General features: G+C 47.3%; 2 protein-coding genes across 5 annotated transcripts in view; one reads left to right on the top strand and one right to left on the bottom strand.

Annotated features, from left to right (window-relative positions):
• The window catches only part of BICDL1 (BICD family like cargo adaptor 1), a 51850-nt gene extending 37529 nt beyond the window's left edge, over positions 1–14321 (bottom strand). Inside the window, exons 1-2 of one of the 3 annotated variants that reach the window (XR_011088475.1) lie at positions 13653–14161; positions 8869–9084 (exon numbers count right to left, since the gene is read on the bottom strand). Coding sequence is in view for 2 of the 3 variants with exons in the window: in XM_068653802.1 (XP_068509903.1) it covers positions 8869–9084; positions 13653–14027 (591 nt within the window). In the remaining variant the exon portion in view is untranslated. Of the gene's footprint in view, positions 1–8868; positions 9085–13652 lie in introns of all 3 variants that reach the window. The other 2 variants (XM_068653802.1, XM_068653801.1) reach the window with 2 other exon arrangements.
• Positions 1–18836, top strand: part of CIT (citron rho-interacting serine/threonine kinase) — a 120576-nt gene that overhangs the window by 10102 nt on the left and 91638 nt on the right. The window lies entirely within an intron of this gene.

Raw genomic sequence — 18836 nt, 5'->3', positions numbered from 1 at the left:
AACAAGGGAAAGCTAAGTACTTCTCAAAGGCCCCCTTCTGTTGAAACCTGTTTACTTGGTCCTGAAGCACTTGACCTGACAAAAGCTAATGGCTCTGTGCATCTCTTCTGTAGCTGTAGTCCCTTTCCTCTAACAAGTCCTGTGGTTGGCACTTGCCCCAGGGCCCTGGTGTGAGCAACAAATCTGCTGGTCTCTGCTTGAGTTGTAAAAGGCTTTGGTTTTCCTTCCTCTGAGCGTGTGGGCAACCAGCTGCAATGCTGCTTTGTTAACAAATAACCATGAACAACTTATGCTAAGTAGTTGCCAATGAAATAGCTTTCCAAAAGAACATCTCCATTATACGAAACGGTGCCAAGTCTGGAAGTGGATTCAGAAACAGACTTTGAAGGATGTAGAGAGCAAGGGAAGTAGCAAGGCTAAATTTTCCCTCTCGATGTACTGGAAGTGGAAGCCAGGCTAACCCCAAAGGAACTGAGCAATAGTATGGTCTCACATCAGCTCAAGGAACAAGACTGCGGAGACAACGACCAGCCTGAGGACGGTGGTAATTTGTTTGAACTCATTTTTGAGATGTATCCAGGACTGAGGTGGGGGAACAACAGAAGGGAAAGCAATGAGGACAAAACAACAGATCTTTTAGGTCAGATAAAATGCAAAGTGAAACCAGTGAATAGTATTTAAAGGGCAAATTCAGGAGAGCTGGATGCCTTAGGTGCCCGCTTATTCCCAAATACGCAACAGTTCCTGTGATAGCTCTATATTTATTACCCATCTGCATTGATGTACTAATCTTGGTAGAATAATATCCCATCTGAACCTATCCAAGTAATTTTTGCTTTTAAAAAGGCTCTTTACATGCTTCAACATTAAAGCCTTCCAGGAAAGAGTAATTAGGAGATGATGAGAACCATTAATGGGAATGTTCCCACATGCTTCTGGTCTTGGCAGTCCCCACTCAGACACTTTCCTGTCTGAAAGAAAGCTGGTGCAAATCTCTGCAGCCACAGAACTGAGCCTCTATAGGAAGCCACCTAATAAAATTGTTTGGCCAACCTGTACCTCTTCAAAATGAAATTCTTGCCTGATCTACTTATGGGCCACCTCTTATCCCTGTTCCTCTGCAATGCAAGTCACTTGATTTTTGTCCTGGTCTGCCAGTTGCTACCTGTTGTATTTTCACCTCTGGGCAGCTTCTTGTTCCCATCTCTGATGGGATTTCCTATCCTCACAGGTGGTAGTGGCAAGTATGAGCCTTCTCTGTTGTATTGGAGCATCCACCAGGAGTCAGCAAGACTCTCACTGATCCCATATCTGTGCTTAAAATAAACTGGGTTTTGCTAAATGCAGCTCTAAACAAAATGTTGATTAAGCTCTAGGCTGTTTTTGCAAGGGGCCCCTATGATTTTGTGGATAATAAGAGCACCTAATGCAGCCTGCAAAAACCCTTCAGCGTAGCAGAAACTTCCCTCTTGGGCTATTGTCTACTAAACTGCATTTAGAAAAAGCAATCACACTTAAACAGAAAAGGATTTTAAAGACTTCATTATAAGGTGCGCAAAGTTTATAACCCAGAATGGCACTTTAAAGATCAGATGTTTTTAATTGTTTTTTCTTATGTGCAGATTTGCAAAGCCTTGAGTTGTGTTTAGCTCTGGTTCTAGCTAGTAATGCAGTGGCTGGATGCAAACACCTTCTGTGTCCTACTTTCTAGAATCTCCTGGAGGAAGTGTTTACAGCAAGTGTGAATAAGCAGAAATATTCCTACAAAATCTTTTCTGCCCACGTTTCTCTACCTCTGAGCTACTGCATAATAAAGCAGTTCCTCTAAGCATCAAGACCTGGACACAAACAGAATAGCCACTTGACATTTTTAGTGCTGCGTAAGAGGGGAGGAAGGGATTCATTCAGATTTTTATTTCCTCATCACATATCAAGTTCAATTTCAGTCTCATGTTGGATTCCTGCTAGCAGCATCACTAAGCTGTGAAGGTCTGAAAATCTTTTAAGGCAAAAAGCCTTGCAGAAACTCCTGAAATCTGCTCCAGAGCTACTTGCTAGAGGTGAAGGCAGGGCTGTGAGCTGAAGTGCAAGGAAGAACTGTGTATAGTTGATTACCAGGTGCTTAACAGTCGCATGTGTTCTCCTAGATGGTGCTCTGCACCCTCATTCCAGCTGATGTGCTGCCTGAGAGTGGGGACAGGATGTCTGGGCTCTGGGGATGTCTCCTGGGGACAGTCCCTGCTGCTCCACCCCGCACCACAAGCCTCCGAGGCTGTGAGATGAGCTGTAAGCGGTGCAGAGGTGAAGTGGTTGTGACAAATAACCATTTCTACTGCACTGTGTCCCCCGAGCTGGACCTGCAGGGACGGTGCCCAGGATGATGCCCAGCTGTGGCACAGCCACCCTTGTACAGGTTGGTTCACCTGCTTACACAGCCTCTTCTTACCAAGACAAGAAAACGTTTTCCCCAGCATCTCCCTGCGGGTGGCATGGACAATGGGCTGCCGGGCTGCCATGGCCCGGGAGATTTCCAGGGTGATTTTTTTTTTTTTTTTTTTGGGGGGGGGGAGGGGGGAAATCACAGTGAGCAGAGGAAGCAGTGGGGGGGGGGGGAGGTGAAGTGGCGGATGCTGGGGACACGTCCCGGCAGTGAGCGGAGCCCACAGCCCCCACCACCCGCCCGCCTCGGACGTCACAACTGCGTCTCCTTGCGTGTCCGCCGACTGTCCCCGCATCACAAGCAGTAGGATCACACCCGGTCGCCATAGCAACATCGTGATGCGGTGTACCGTCACCAAGCAACCACCGAGGGGTCCCCAGGGATGGAGGGGTGCCTGTCCCACTGCCCTGGGCAAAGATGAGGTCCCATCCAGCCCCATATATGCTCTCCTTTTAGTCTGTGAGCAGGGATTTGTGTAGTTCTGCCACCTTCACAGTAGCCATTTTTCACCTCGATAGTAATTTGTAACCCTTTCCTGGATGGCCCTGTTCTGGTTGGTGCCCTGAAATGGGGTTAATGGGTGCTGCAGGGTTGGTCAGGCTGCCCCGGGGGGTTGAGCCTTTCTTTCTACCTGTCTTCCTTCCTCCAGATGGATTGGTGGGCGAGCACTACTGAGCAGTGACCTCAGGATGTCTTCATTACCTTCTAGGGCACTGAATCATCTCATTGTAGGACTTTGCAGGTGAGAAAATGCAGCTGCAGTCACGTCCTATATTTACAGCTTTAGGATAGAACGCCTCAGCACTCCAGCCCTGATGTGGCACGAAGCTGAATTATTAACAAGTGCTTTCTGCTAGGGGAGAAGTAGCTGGAATGAGGAAGCCTTTCCTGCCTGCGCAGGAATCAGTATTCAGTAGGAGACTGGGGATCTGGTTACGTAGTGTTGGGATCTGCTGGTGCTTCAAAGGGGCAGGGAGCTGGAGGGTGCCTGGTGTGGATAACAGGATGTGCTGGAATCTGCGTCCCACGCAGCCCACCACATGTAGGGTAACTGCACCTTGTGCCAGGCACAGAGCTGTGCTGGAAGGGCTGTCTGCCTGCCCTGGGACACAGGTAGCCCTACCTAGGCTGCTGCAAGGTTGCTTCAACCCCTTCAACAGAAAGGGATGCTGCCTTCTCTTGTGCAGTCTCCCTGCCCTGTTGAATTTACGTGGCTCAGAGGTGATGCCAACCAAGGTTTGCTCTGCAGGACTCTACAAAATCCCTCTGAGTAACTCCAGTGAATGCTTTCACGTGAAAAAAACAACAAAGAATTCAGTGGAATGACTGCACCTTGAAGTGTGGGGCTAGTCAAAGCAACTCTTCTTGAGCCTTGGTCAGCTCAGGATGCTTTTCTGTTTAAAAAAATAAAGCCCCAGAGCAGTGCTTAAGTTGAGCCTGACTTACTTGCCTCTGCGCTAAGCATGGACTTTCTCAATACACCCTGCTGGGCTACTGCAGACAACTCAATAAACAAACATAAGGAAGCTTGTATTAAGCACCTGTACAGATGAAATAAGGAATTAAAGGCAAGCTAACTCATAGCATAATGGCTACAGGTCTCTGGCATGGAAAAAGCAGTGAATCTTGCCCAGCACACTTGTTCTGGTAACTTCTTTTTTGGTGATTAGTCTGGATTTATTAAATTCAGCATTGTTCCTATGCTGATAGACCCAATAAACAATATTCAGAAAAAGCTCTTCAAATCAATAACTGACAAAAGAGCCGTCTTTTTTTTTTTTTTCTAGGCATGTTGTTGACCACCAAAGGACGTATTTAAAACACAATTGATTTGGAAAGGAGAATATAATAGTTGTTTCATTCTTGAATTAAAATGTTTCTTTCAAATCAAAGTCTCTCTGTGCTGTGAAGCTGTGCTGCACATTACAGCACCGAGCTGGAAACAGATCTCCTTCACTTGCAGTATTACTGAAAGGAAGGTTTGGGGCTAGCAAATCCAGCCTCCTTTGGAGATGTGTGGGTTGGCCGATCATCTTGCTGTACCAGAGGGACTGACTGAAACACCTCATTCTTTGTAGCAGCGTGCTGGCACTAGATGCTGAGCGAATACATGAACTTGGTGATTGAGGGTCCCTCGGAGGGACGCTGCGGTGGCTGAGTGCTCCTCTCTAAACACAAAGAGCTATTTCAGCAGTGCAAGATGACACGCTTCTTCCTGCTGCTGCAAAAGAGACTTTTTTTTTTTTTTTTTTCAATGAAAAACACCTACCTGAGCCTAACATTGTGAAATTACTTCCTTATGCATTGTGCACCATAGCAGAAACCCAACCGAACTGGAAGGATACATCCTCGCCCAAGCTCCATGCAGCAAACAGCTACGGGAGCCCAGGGCTGGTAGCAGGAAGTGTGTGGGAAAGCCATCTGGTGAAGTCACTTAGAAACAGTGTGAAAGTCTTTTTTCATTCACTTCCTGACAAAGTAGTAATATGTTGCCTTATTATAGGCAAAGAGCTGCTTGTTATTGTTGTATTCCTAGCTCCTAGAAGCCCAAAGGTGGGGACAGGGCTTACTGTGTTAGAGCTGCTGGGAGCACACACAAGAGGAGATCTTTGCCTATGTGGCTCCACCCCCATAATTTTTGAGCTTATAAGGATAGAAAGTGTATGAAATTTTTTTTTCAAATGAGGAACTGAAACAGATGGGAGAGACTGAAGGAGCTGGAAACAAAACACATAATTCCAAGCCACGACTTTCTCAGCAGAACTGTGCTTTGCCTCCTGTACTTGGAGTGTTTATGGTGAGCAGTGTGTACCTTAGTGTATGTGCTCTGCAGCTTTCCTCTGTAAAATCAGTGTTTGGCTCCGTATGGATGCGCTACTGAGAATTCCTACATGCTTTGCTGTGCTGAGGCAGGGGGAGGGGAATCAAATGAACATGCAGAACAGGGCTTTAATCATCACTTACAAAATTAAAAAAAAAAAAAAGGTTACTGTGGAGATCTTAAACTCAATCTTCCGCATCTGAGTCATGTCTTTCACTGAGCTCCCAGTCGATCCCACCTCACTTCCATACAGTTTAATGCTGCTGTAACTGGGCAGTGTCTCTGCTCTGTTAGAAGCAGAGAACCACATTGAAGGCCGTATTTCAAGAGGAGGCAAAGTTCCTTATAACCTACTTACTATTATTAGATATGTAAAGTTCTCTTATATGATCATCTCATCGAAAAACCTCAAGTCATTTTATAGCCCTTATTTTAGCCTTGTGGCAACTCTAAGGCAAGACAGTTATCACCATTTTTAGAGACTGGAACAGACTTAAAATCCCTATCCTTGAGTTTTCCTTACCAGTTAGTGCCAGAATCAGGGATGGAATTTTCAGTCCCACAACTGAATTGCAAGGCAGAGCTCTCTGGGTCCCTCTGCTACCCTTGTGTGGATGTGTGGGAGCGTGTGTTTGACTGGTTAGTATTTGTGCCAGGCTCAGACTGGGGAAAAAAGTGTGGGGTTGGCCCTTTTCTGGGGAAAGTAAGTTTTTATTTTTATTAAAAAAAAATAAAAAAAAAAATCACAGGACTAATTAGATAGTAAAAGAGTATTGAAGCAGGAAGGAGGATGAAGGAGATGGTGGATGCTGCCCTGCTTTGAGGTAAAAGGGGCTGAAGCTTGGGAACTCCCAAAGAAGCAAGCGAGACCATGTGGGCTAGTAGGTCGTGAGGCTGAGCCCATCGTTCGGCACGTAGATCCTTGTGCCAAGGGAATGCCTTCCCCTGGAGAGATGCTCACGTCTTGTGAAACTGGGCCATGAGCTGTTAATTGCTAAACCACAGAAATTCGATTTTAAAGAGGTAGTATCTATCTTGTAGAATGTCTCATACCAGAGTAACATTTCATTGTACTCCTGTGAATGAAGCCTCTAGTAGGGTGTTCAGTGGTAAATAAGGGTAGAGTTGAAGTTTTTGTTGCCTTATCACAGGCTTCTCTTAATCCTTCCCTCCCAAACAACGCACTGAGATGCAAAATTCAGAACCAGGAATGCAGAGGGGATAACAGCAACACCTCTGAGTTCACAGAAGCCAAAATAGTGCTCCTTTGCAGGGTTTGTCTTCTGCCAGTGCTCAGCTCATGATCCTGAACAAGACTCCAGGCTATGGGGACATGGCTGTAGGCAAGCATGTCCACACAGCTCTATGTCCTTTTATTTATTGAAAGTCTAAGTAGTAGCAGGAGCCAAAGCTGTGTGGATGGCCAGGATCTAAGCACTACTGCTGCCTCAAGCATTACATATGTACCATCTTCAGAACAAGAAACTAGACAAGCATGATGGAATTGCACCATGGAGCAGCAAATGTGGGTAACAAGCACCCAGTAGTCAAGTGCTAATGTAATGCTGAGATTTTTAACAGCTTGAACCAAAGCCCTGGCTGAACAACAGACCATTCCCAACTTGGCTTCATTTTGCTCAGATTTTTATGGCTCTAGGAAAGCTTTTTATGCTCCAGCTACATCCACTGCGGTGCTTGAGTTACTGGCAATTCTTAGCCAGGTGACAGACTCGATGAGCACTGATCTTGGCTGGGAAGCCTCAGCAAGTGTAAGTTGCTACTTTACATTCCCTACTCTGCCTTACCTGTGCTTTGTGGAACAACTGTCTCCTACTCAATGCTGGGAGCTGGGTGGGACTGGAGCAGTGAGGGCAGTACCTGGAAGCAACTTTGGGATGCAGTAATTCTGAAGTGAGTGATTAAGATTATTTCTGGCAGTAATGGAGATCTAAGGGAACAAAAGCTGTGCTTTGCCACTGCATGCTAGAAGACCTAACTTGGTGGCTGCTTTGCACAAGGCTTTGCAGAGAGGTTGTCTGAGCAGCTGGGCTGTGAGAGGTTCCTGCAGCAGGAGTGTCATATGAGGATAATCCCATGCTGTTTAAAGCCCAAAGCAAGCTGTCTGGTTTTCCTCTTCTACCTTCTAGGCTGGTCTCTAGTTTATGCTTCCACTGGGACCATAAAATCTTACAGTTCCTAACCAATGATGGAAATCGTGCACACACAGAAAATCCCTGCGGGCCACCAAATCTGATGAGAGCCAAGTCCTGAACACCAGATAAAAAATGTAACATATCACAAGGGCTTGGCTTGAACCTCTTACCCACGTTGTACGTGAGAGGTTCTGTCCGGAGAAGAGGTGAAAGATCCTCTTTAGCTACGGTTGGGAGACAGTGCTTTAAAAGCCCTCATAAACTTAGCAGCTCTCCTGAGCTGAGGAAATATTTTTGTAAAAATCAAATCCCCAGACAAAGTGACTGTTTTTCAGTGCTTGACAAGAAAACCGCAGCAGACTGAGGGATGATTTCCTCAAGTGCCAGTACAGAGCATTATCCTGAAGACCTCTTACCTCCAGAGGCAGAGGAAACTGCTCAGGTTAAGTAAAAGCAAGTGAACAGACCTGTGTGCTTGGCCCGTTTCAGTCTTCTGGTCCTAGAATTGTAACTGAGCTCTTGACCCTCCCTTAAGAAACATCTGTGTCAGCCTCCGAGTCTCACCCCTGACCAAATCTGGTCTGAAATATGCTGTCCTACCATTACACAGGCCTCTTCAGCATGCGTCTGTGGTGTGTGTCTTTGTTCTATGCAATTTGGGGAATATACAACTGGTGAGAAAATGCTTTCATCTGCCACAGTGCCACAGTTACTGTGTTCTCAAGCAGTAAAATTACGGTTTGTACTGACTGTCCAGTGGGGAGAAAAAAAAACAACAGGACTCTTAATTCTAGAAGACAGGTCAGCTTCTGGGGGAGGAGGCAGCAACCGTTAAGTCTTTTGCTCTCAGGAAGAAACCCATGCTGGAAGCAGTCAGTCAATTAGGCTGATTTGTAGCAGCCTTACTATAAATCCTCTTTCATTCAGAGGCTAAGCTCTTTGCTGAAACATGCCATTCCAAGGAATTTCAGGAGGTTCTCACACATCTAAACATGGTAAAATTATTTGCAGTGACACACCCTCTTGGAACAACACAGTATGTTCAATTTAAGAACTTCATAGACAATGGATATTAAAAAAGGGAGGCTAGCAAAGAGCCTCTCACCCTGTCACAAATGAGAAAAGTCTTTCTCATTTTACATTTGTTTAGCCTGTTCATAAACTTAGACTTGTTAAAGCAGATTTAGATACAACCAGCTGAGAAAGGTATCTATGAGTTAAATGACCACTCAAATCCCCAAAGCATGAAATGCAACGCTCCTTAAAGGTGTAAAATTCAGTTTAAAGGCAGTGTGTTTTATAGATGCACTGGTGTAATCTGCGTGGATGCAGAACCATTTCTTCTCCCTAAGCAATCTTTCCCACTCACTTGTCAGAAAGGCTGCTCAGAGCCAAGCCATGAGCCCTTCCCGGGGCAGCTGGGTGCCTGCCCTCGCTGTGCCACAGCGACTCACCCTGCTGAGCTGGTCCAGGAGTCTTTGGTTCTGTTCGGAGAGTTCCTGGACAGCCCGTGTCTTCTCGCGGTCGGCTTCGCGCAGGTGAACCTGCTGCCTCTCTAGCTCGTCCTGCAGCTGCTTCACGTCGCTTTCCAGTTCAGACACCCTTCCTTCCCATTCTCCTTCCTTGTTCTCAAATCGCCTCCGCAGTTCGTGCTTCTCTTGTTCTAGGTGCTAGATAACGGGAGAGGGAAGAAGAGGTTAGGAAGGGAGGAAAGAAGTGAATGCTCCCTCCCTCCCCTCTGTCGTGCTTAGCACTGCCTCCTTTCGTGCAGGAAGGAGAATGGCACTGTCACACTCTAGTAACATGGAGGTGGCAATCCCATCCCATGTCAGGACAAGTCACAGGCACTAAACTTGCTTCCAATTTCCAGCACGTGGCCTGTCCTTGGCCTCTGTAGATCAGTGCATTGAATTTTTACTGAAACAACTGCCAAAAGGGTAAAGCAGGCTGCATGTCAATAAGTGGAAAATATAGGTCAGGCAGGCCAATTGATTTAGCAGAGCCTATGTTAACTCCAACGCAGTATTTCAGTGGGCAGTGGCATAACTCTTCAAAAAATTGCCTTTATAGTCAAAATTACACAAACTGTATCCTTCCTGCTGATGAGGAATCTAGATGAGGCATCTTTCTTGTCACTGGGGTCCTACAAACAAAACTTGAATCATCTATCCGTTTGCTCCTTCTATTCCTGACCTAATTAGTTGCCTGGTGGTTTGATAGTCCACAGTAATTCTGTTGTTTGATGCAGTCCCCTCTGGGGTGGCGGTGGATATAATGAAGTAGTTTCATTGCATGTGCTCATTCTGGGGTGCAGGTTTTTCAGGAACAACTCTCAGGTCTGGTGACTTTAGGACTGGTTGCAATACAAGGGACAGCATGAAGCTGGTGGAACTTCTGGATGTTTTACAGGCTCAGTAAAATGAGGACTTGACTGTTACAGAGCTGCAAATCAGGTCAAAACAGATTTGTTGTGCCCTTTTGAAGGAATCTCTGCTCTGAAAATCTGAGCTTGGATTTCCCCTGGTGACTGAAGCCGTGTGCATACTTGTTGAATGGTCACAGACTGGGACATGGCGGTGTCCTAAGATCAGTAGGGAAACTAGAAGATCAGGAGCCCTCTCCTTGTCATTTGTTTTCTGTTCCCCAGAACAACCTGCGGTTACTCTCTACCAGATTCACGAGCCTTTTAGGAATGTGCCTCAGCAAACAGAAACCCAGTGGGCCCAGAGCTGGCATCACTCTCCCATTTTTCTGAGGTTATCATCCTCCAGTGAGCAATCCCCATGATGCGTATGTTAGGAGGGGAAAATAAAGCTGCTAGGAGGGAAGGAAAATTGCACTGCATTTATGTGAAGTGGCTTTTTATTGCTTGTTAGGCTGTGAGGTGGCTGTTTCCCCTGGGTGCCTACTGCTGATGACACACAGCCTCCCTGGCAGGGTCTCTGTCACCTTCCTGAGCAGGTCTGAATGTCAACGCTCTGCACTTCTCCAGCAGCCTCTGGCCTGTGTCATCACTGATCGTCCACCTCTTTTGCCCTGCAGCAGATGCCATGTTCCTTGATCTTATCCCCAAAGCTTCTAGATCCCTTCCAGAACAGCAACGCCCTGCTTGTGCCCTTCCAAATTATTTCACAAATACAGAACTGTCTGGAAAGCCCTCAAATATGAGGGAAGGCTGATTTAAAAAACAAAACAAAACAAAAAAACACTGGCCCAAAACAAAAATACTTCCCAATGTTACCAGATGCAAAAGGAAAGAGTACTCCTTGTAAACACTCAGCAGTATTATAATTATTTTTAATGCAATAGGTAGGCAGGAGATCCTAGCACCAGGCCTATGACAACTAAGCGTAGCTGGAGCAGCCACTATTTCGCTTTCAGCAGCACACAGAAATGCTGGGTTTTACAGCTCTGTCTCTTTCACTGCTAGGCAACGTTCAGAAAGATCCAGGGCCTTCTCTAAATGGAAGATGAAACTTCAGCCTGCTGAGGAGCAGCAGCGCAGCTGAAGTTCCCTGGTGCACACAGACATACTCAAATGTGATTTAGAAGCCACTGGTAAGCCTTGCCAATCATTTAAAAACCACTTTAGTGCCTTACTGCAAGGGAAAATCCATGCTACGTATGGCTCCAATAAGCAGCCATCATACAGGCGGGAGCTGGAGGGAGGAGAGGAACAGCAAGTTTGTTCTCTCACGATGGAGAGACTGGAAGGGTGCAGCAGGGCACGGAGAGGCTGTTGTGAAGACGGAGGACAAGCCAGTCCTCACCTGCTGACCGATCCCCCCTGCCTCCTCTCTCTGCAGCCATCTTCCCTTGCCTGCCCTCACCCCAGCACCTGCACAGCTGCAGATCTGTATAGTTTTTTTTTTTTTTTTTGTCATGTAGTGATGACAGGGCAAACTGCTGTCCTCAGTAGGAGGGTTTCATGTTTTACAAGTGTCTCTCTGTCCACCAGCTGCTCACTGATTTCTGTGTGGAACTGTTTTCTAGAAGGTATTTAATTCCTAAAGCAGGTTTTCTTTGACTTGACTGAGCTGGGCTGGTCCTTGTTTAATGAGCTGGGAGCAAGGAGGAGTTTCCAGCTGACAAAGAGGGTCTGCACTGAAAAACGCTTAGGTGGGGCAAGCTTCTTGGTATCAACAGAACAAGGAATTAATTGTTTTAGTCATTTGTGGAGGATAAAACTGAGATTACATATCAGAATTTATTACAGGACTTCAAGTTTGTTTATAAATGAATTTGAATTCAGGGTCTGAAGTGAAAGCTGCCAGAGTAGGTCTATGGTAGGAGTGCTGCACTTCAGTAACACCTGCAGAACTAGAACTGATTTGGCCATGGTACCATTTACCATGTGCACGCTGCCCCAGGGAACAAACCTAAGCACAGAGTGAAAAAGAGATGTTTCTCACCGACAATATAGTGACAACACTGCAAAGGCAGAGTCTTGAGGCAAAGTACCAGAAGCACAGGCCAGCATATTGGTTGTTAGGAACTGGAGAGGCTTCACTGAGTTCTTGTAACCAACTCTGAGCTGCTGCCTGGGAGGAAATCTCTCAAGTGGTACTCCTACACCCCTACATGAGGTGCAATAGTCACTAAGGATCTTGTCTGAGTTTTGCTTCTGGTCATCATCAGAAAGCTGTCAGTGTAGGGATAAAAGTAACACGTGGGGCCTTCCTCCAAAATTGAAAAGCTTATTGTGAAATTTTGTTTACTTCAGTGGCAACAGGAGGAGGCCAACATTTAATCAGCAGAGGTGAGTCTTACAAGGCTTGTGTTACAGAATATTAACGTTTGAGGTTGGGTTCTGTGTGTGTGTGTGAGGTAGCACAGTTTTGGATCTGCCAAACCCAGCAGAAAAAACCTGACCTGTAAGCAGATAGCTCCTATCAGATGCATAGCCTGAAAAACAGGAATCTGCTATTCAACTGGAAAGTTAGAGCTACAGTAGTAGGATGAAAAATGTAAACAACTGGCTGCAGTTATCACCCCTTCATTCGCCTTCCAAATGGGCCCAGAAGAGTGGAGGGAACCATTTGGGGAATGTTAGTTAAAGTACTCTAAAGCCATAGTTCTTAGTTTTCCCCTCTCCTTTTCACTTTTACATTTTGCGAGCAGTGAGTGGTGTTTGAGTCTCCAGAATTGACTCCCAGCAGCCCAGGAAGCGCCTGAAGTTGTGCATTTTTCTTTAACGATAGGAAAGGTTTTACTCCAACTCGTCAGGGGAACCACGTCAGCACAATGCCACATACGTCTGTTCTTGCTTAAAGATCAACCTGAAAACATTCACTCCAGCACATTTTAATACTGTGGGAAATTCTAATCTGATAAATAGTGCTGCTAAATAACAATTTGAGCAAATGTCACCTTCGCTATTGTTTCTACCAGAATAGTAAATGCAGAGAGATTTCCCTGCAAGGAGGAAGGGACCAGCCAGCGTGAAGTGCCGAGTTCAGTAATAGAGAGAAATTTCCCCTTTTGGGAAGAAGACAGTCTGAGAACAAAGGCCATACATTAATTTCATGAATCCTCTTGAACTTGAGAGATGAAAGTCCATGAGGGATGAACAAAAATATGCAGGGCTGTGCAGAAAGATTGGGTCAGGGGCTGTGACTTGAAATCTAAATGCTAACCCAGTATTGTTCAAACTCTCCAGGAAGGTGAGTGAGGCTTTTCTTGTACCCTGTATTACTTGCCAGGGGATTAAAATTTCAAGAGTATCTCTGAGAAAGGAGCAGGGTGATAGTTGTGCATAGTCGTGCAGGAGAGTTGTTCCAAAAGCAGCTGCCAGCACCAGTCCTTTTCTTTGTAACAGCTCCATTTCAACCTTAAAAAATCAATAAATGGCAGGAGCCCGGGGGTTGAGCTAAACATCTCCATACCTGTAGGTATTTTTCAGAGCAACCGGCAAGCAGAGCCGTATCACCAGGGCTTATCTCCTGCCCTGCCTAATGCCTCAGCTCCAGCAGGAGGCTGACACATGCCCAGCACCTCGCTGCTGCTGCACAGCTCCAACTTCGAGGCGGCTCCGGGCCGTGCCCTCGCCCGGGGGCTGGGGCAAAGCAGCCGGGGGTCGGGGCGCTGCAGGCCGGCCCGGCCGTGCTGTGCCTCCCCCAGGCCTCGGGGCTTTCGGGGGGTTATTTTTAATTCGTTCCCTTGCTTTTAGACCCCGTCACGACCAGAGGGAGCTCCGGCAGGGCTCGGGCAGGGAAAGGACCGCGGCGCGGGGCCTCACCTCCAGCTTATCGGTCAGCTCCTTGTGCATCCTCTCGTACTGCCGGCTCATGTCCTGGTTGCGCTCCAGCAGCGCCTTGCCCAGCCGCGCCGCCAGCACCAGGTCCTTCTCCTTCTGCCGGATCAACGACAGCAGCTCGGGGTCCCGGGCGGCGGCGGCGGCGACAGCGACAGCAGCAGCGACGGGCGGCGGCTCCGGCGGTTCCCCGGCGGCGGCCAGCAGCGCCAGCTCCTCCTCCAGGGCCAGCTCCAAGCCGGCGGCCCCGGTCCTGCTCCCGGTCCCGGTGGTGCCGGCGGGCGGCTCCATGCCTCCGGCGCTGTCCGCCTCCGCCGGTGCTGAGCCGGCGGCGGGCAGGGGCAGGCACGGCGCCGACATGGCCCTGCGAGGCTCCCCCGCCGCCGCCGCCGCCACCGCTCCGCTGCGCCCCCCGCGCCCGGCCCGCGGCTGCCGCTGCTGGGCGGGGAGCGCCGCCGCCGGCCCCCGCCTTCCCGGCTCCCCCCCCCAGCCCCCCAGCTCATCGGCCTTTTGGGGTGCCCTTGGGGGGTTGGGGAGGGAGCGGAGCTTCTGCACCGTGCCCAGCTGGCTGCTTCTGGTGAGGGCACGGGGAGGAAAAGCCCCCGCGGGTAGGTACTGGGAAGGTCGAGGAGGGGCACAGCGCTCCCTGCCTGCTGCCAGCCGGGCTCTTTTGGTTCAGGGAGCAGCTCTCCAAGCCTTTCTACTCGGTAGTTCGCCCCTGGAGAGCTGACTACAGCTTCCAACAGCCACTGGGGCTTGCTTTCAATTTCAGATTGGTTTGGATGTTCCCCGAGAACATTTACCTTCAGAGCGACCTCGAGGAATGTTGGGAGTCGTAGTCAGTTGTGCTCAGTGCAGTTGTGGCTCCAGGGAGAGGCAGGATTGCCAGGTAACTGAGCTCCATGGAGTTGATCCTTCAGTTCTGTTTTTGTTGACTTCATTTCTCCCCTCTGATCCAGGCACTACTTCTTGCCACAGGAGGGGAGGCTGAGGCAGAGCAAGGCAGGGTAGAAGTGTGAGTGTTACGCCTGCTTGGACTGTTTCCTCAGTTTCTCTTGGTGGTTTAATTTCAGGAGATGCTCTAATTGATAGTGATTGAACAGATTCGTTTGAAAGGAAAGCTGTAGTTTTGACTTCTGGAAGTTTGTCAAAAGAAACAATTTTTTAGCTTTTACTTCTAGCCCCTACTTCCATGAGGCTTGTTTTCCCTCCACAAAGGATTCACTTAGACCATGTGCATCTTCATGCAGCTGCCCAATGCATCAGTCGTAAGGCTGTTTTTGGCTGGGATGGTTGAGGACTGGTGCAGTTTTCTAGCATGGCTGGCTCCTGCCTCATGTCAGATTCAGGTCCCTGGAGAGCTGCAGATTATTCCTAACGGTTAGAGCAAAAATTGAGGGAATGCAAACTTCCCTCTGGCCATCTGCCACTGGGATGTAGCCCTCTGTGGTGGATGCACCCCAATAGCCCAGCTAGTAGGACTCATCCATTGTTGTCTCTTGTCCTGGTGGTGGCAGTTAATGCTAGTGGTGCTTTTTGTCATGCAAACACCTGCTGTCCAAAACCCAGGTGGAGACCTGCTACCTCATGCCATGCTCATCCTGCCAGCCCCCATCTTGTAATGGTGACCGTTGGCTATTATGGAGCCTGTTTCTTGCTGGTGACCCGGAGGTGACTCCTCCTTTATCTCCCAGCAGTTCCCCAGGCACTGATTTTGTTAGAGCTTTTGTCCTTGCGATCAAATGGGGCCAGCGTTGCTGGAAATGGGACTCGCCATAAGGCAAGATGATCTACAACTTTTAAAGGAATCCCCTTGCCCTGACGCGGTAGCCATACTGTCAGAGATTTGATCAGCAGTATTTAAACAGAGGAGGGAGTTTAATGTTTAAACTGATTGTGAGCACCTTCTGCTGGATGTGCCTACTACAGCAAACCAAGCCTGGTGTGATTAATGAAATCCATTGTGGCATTAATTTTCATCTCTAAAGCTTCTATCAGTATATAAAACAAAAAGGGATTATATTGAGATGGTTTTAATCCCTCAGACAAAGCCTGAAACAAACCCTGTAGCTGCATCTGTTTGGATGGGGAGGGAAAAAAAAGCTATCGCCTGGATGAAGATGTAAATCAGTGCTGTGTATTACAGATGGGCCACCATCTCAGTCAGGCACCTACACAACCTTAATGGTCGTTTGGAGCCTACTGACTGCAAAATGTAGCAGTGCTATCTACACTAACCTTGGATTAAAGCTTTGGTCACAGCATGACCTGCTATTGACTTGCATTTAAAGAAAAAAGTCTAGTGAATTTAATTATTGATTTGACATTTTAGAAATATATTAATTACTTTTAAAACTTCACTGGTGTTTTACGTTGTATGCGTTATCCCCATCAAATAGCCAAGAAAACAGTTAAGGATACAACAGTTTATTTACAGGTATACAGTGGCATTATCCATTAGGATTCTAAAATGCATTTTGGCTGAGAGCTGAGACAGCCTCTGTCTACAGACACCTGACACCTATTTCAGCTCCTCTTCCCCCAGATAGGCTTGGTGTGTCCTTTGGAGAACCTCACCCTAGAAAAAAAGACGAATGGGTTAAGGGAAACGAGTCAGAGGCAAGCTTTTCTCTTTTGGTTGCTGCACTGCTTATGCCTGGTATAAGTCTTCACCAGGTGGATGCTAAGAACTGCAAATAATGGACAGGTCTTGTGGACATCTAGGTGAGGTGTTTCAGGAGCTGAGGCTCTTGCAGTGTGAAGGTTCCTGTGTGTACAGCATAAATTATCTTTCAACATTGAAATCACTACAGGGATGATGATAGCACAGCCCCTTTCTGAAGCTGCAGGAAGGACAGACTGATTCAAGTACGCAGAGAACAGAGCAAGTGACTGATGCATTACCCCACAGGTACAGAATATATGAAGGCCTTCCCTGTGGTACTAGGAAACAAGGCTGAAAATAAACATTGGTACAAGAGGATGGTGTAAGATTGTGTTCTTCATTCTTTTCCTGCTCAGGCAAAACATTACAGGGCTGTAAAAGAAAAGCAAGTAGCAAAAAGTTAGCCTTTACGGGACAGGGAGAAGGGACAGCATTAACTCTGTTGCTAAATAATTTCCCCTTCTTGCTTTTCCCCAACCCCTGATTACCCAATTCAGTAACTAAGCCAGGGGAACGGATGGAGAACTTAACTCAAGGAGCCACTCAGGGCAATCTGCCAGTGCAATTCTCTCTGTTAAACAGGTTCCTAAAGGACTGAGCTCCTGGAACTGACAATCCAGCTTAAGCTGCGGATATGGCAGTGAGTATTGTCCTCCCAAGAGGGTCAAGGAGAGGTGAACTGAGAGCTGCGCAGGCTCTTCAAGCCCAATGTCAAGTACATTGTTAAAACCAGTGCTTTGAAATTAATATTCTGCCTTCCAGATATCTCACCCTTTGGTCTTCTCACAAAGGAAGTGTGGCAGAGGGTCTGGACCTTTGGTGGTTACACCAGCAAATGCTGGCGTACACAGAGCTGTATGAGTTAAGCAGGACAAAACATATTTAACACATCAGAAAAGCTGCAAATCCAATAAATGCCCAAGTGCTCCAGTCAATACTTCCACCTCAGCTGTGAGGGCAGCAGCCAGAAATGAAGCACTGCAAGGGATCATCCTTTATTATTTAGAGTAACGGGAGCAAAAGACACATTGTGGGAAAGCCACAGACAGGCCTGTAAAAGTAGATTATTGTCCTATGCTTTTAAAGCTAACTGCACTGAGAGAGGAGTTCCCATCAGCATCCTTAATCTTCCTGTCAGTGGGCTGACAGTCTTCCAAGGAAGACGGCACAAGCTATCGGCTTCCTTTTGCCGTTTTCTCTCTCTCATATCTGTTTGAATGATTAATTGCTTTATTTTTCTCTTTGCTTTACTGCACTTTATTTCTGACAAATGTTTTAGTTATTCTGGTGGTTCGTGTACCTGCATGCTGAGGTGTTTCAGTGTCCCACAGCTTCCTGCTGCTGCAAGATGGGCAGCAAGAAGAGTCGGCAGCCTAAGAGAGTTTGCTCAGAGGTTGCAGTTACCCAAATGAATAATTAAAGGCAATACGTGTCTTGCTTTTAAAGCAGGCCAGAACTGCAAAGCCAGAGATAAGACTCCTGTGTGACCTTACTTTCTCTTTGCTTCTGTAATGTCCAAAGCTATCTGGGAATGTGTGTGCCCAGGTTCTCCCTGCTGTTGGGGAGAAGAAATAGAGGATGGAAAAGCAAATTTGTAGAGGTTTATAAGGGAGGAGAGAATAGAAATTTCTGGTTAAACAGAAGAGGGGAAAAAAAAAAGCTGTTAGGAGTGTTAGCCAAGCAACGTGTAGTGAACTGAAAGACCGTCCTAGTTCCTCCCAAGGCTCAAGATCCCCACAGAGTTCCCATCAAGCTTGTTGTTCCTCAGGGTTATCAATATTACGTCACTTAGAGCAGAAAAAGCACTCGGACATCAAGGTGACTCATAACATCAAAGTCCAGGGAAAAATCCCTTGGCTGCTTAAGGGTATGAATGCATGGCCTGAGTGACTCAGGCCTGCCTAAGGGCAGAGCCAACACCAGACTGTGCTCACCTTACTGCCAAGGTGTAAGGAGCAAGGGATGCAAAGGGAAAAGAACAGGGTAATGGATTCAACTTGTTACATGGCACATGCAGGTATCATGCTGAGACATCCCTGAGTTAGAGGCGTAAATGCTTTGTACTGCAGCTTTTAGTCACTGTTTCAGGTGTGAGGTTTGGAAGTGTGCCAGAGCCATCTCTCCAGAGCAAAGCTGACAGTGCCGGGAACAAGCACAACTACTTAGAGCCTGTGGAGCTGCATGGCCAGTGTTTCAGGCCAGCTCAATTCACTGGGGTACGGATGGCACTGGAAGTTTGACTTGGTTTTACTCCTGGCCCTGATGAGCCAGGTGAGGTATGTGGTACTTTGTTCCTGGGGCTACTTAACTAGTTCTAGCTAAGGAAAAAACAAACAAACAAACAAAAAACACACAAAAAAAAACCAACCAAAAAAACACCAAACACAACAGTTGTGACTGATGGCAGGATTTGCTTCAGGCAGATTCTGGACACAGAGAGAGCCCAGAGTGACTCCCTCTGGCTGGGGCAATACTTGAACACTTTTCTCAGGAGGTCTCCCATC

Source organism: Anas acuta, chromosome 17 (assembly GCF_963932015.1).
Source record: "Anas acuta chromosome 17, bAnaAcu1.1, whole genome shotgun sequence".
In the NCBI taxonomy this organism is placed as follows: Eukaryota; Metazoa; Chordata; class Aves; order Anseriformes; family Anatidae; genus Anas; species Anas acuta.
Note: the sequence above shows the minus strand (reverse complement) of the source record. Positions and strands in the feature narration are given on the sequence as shown.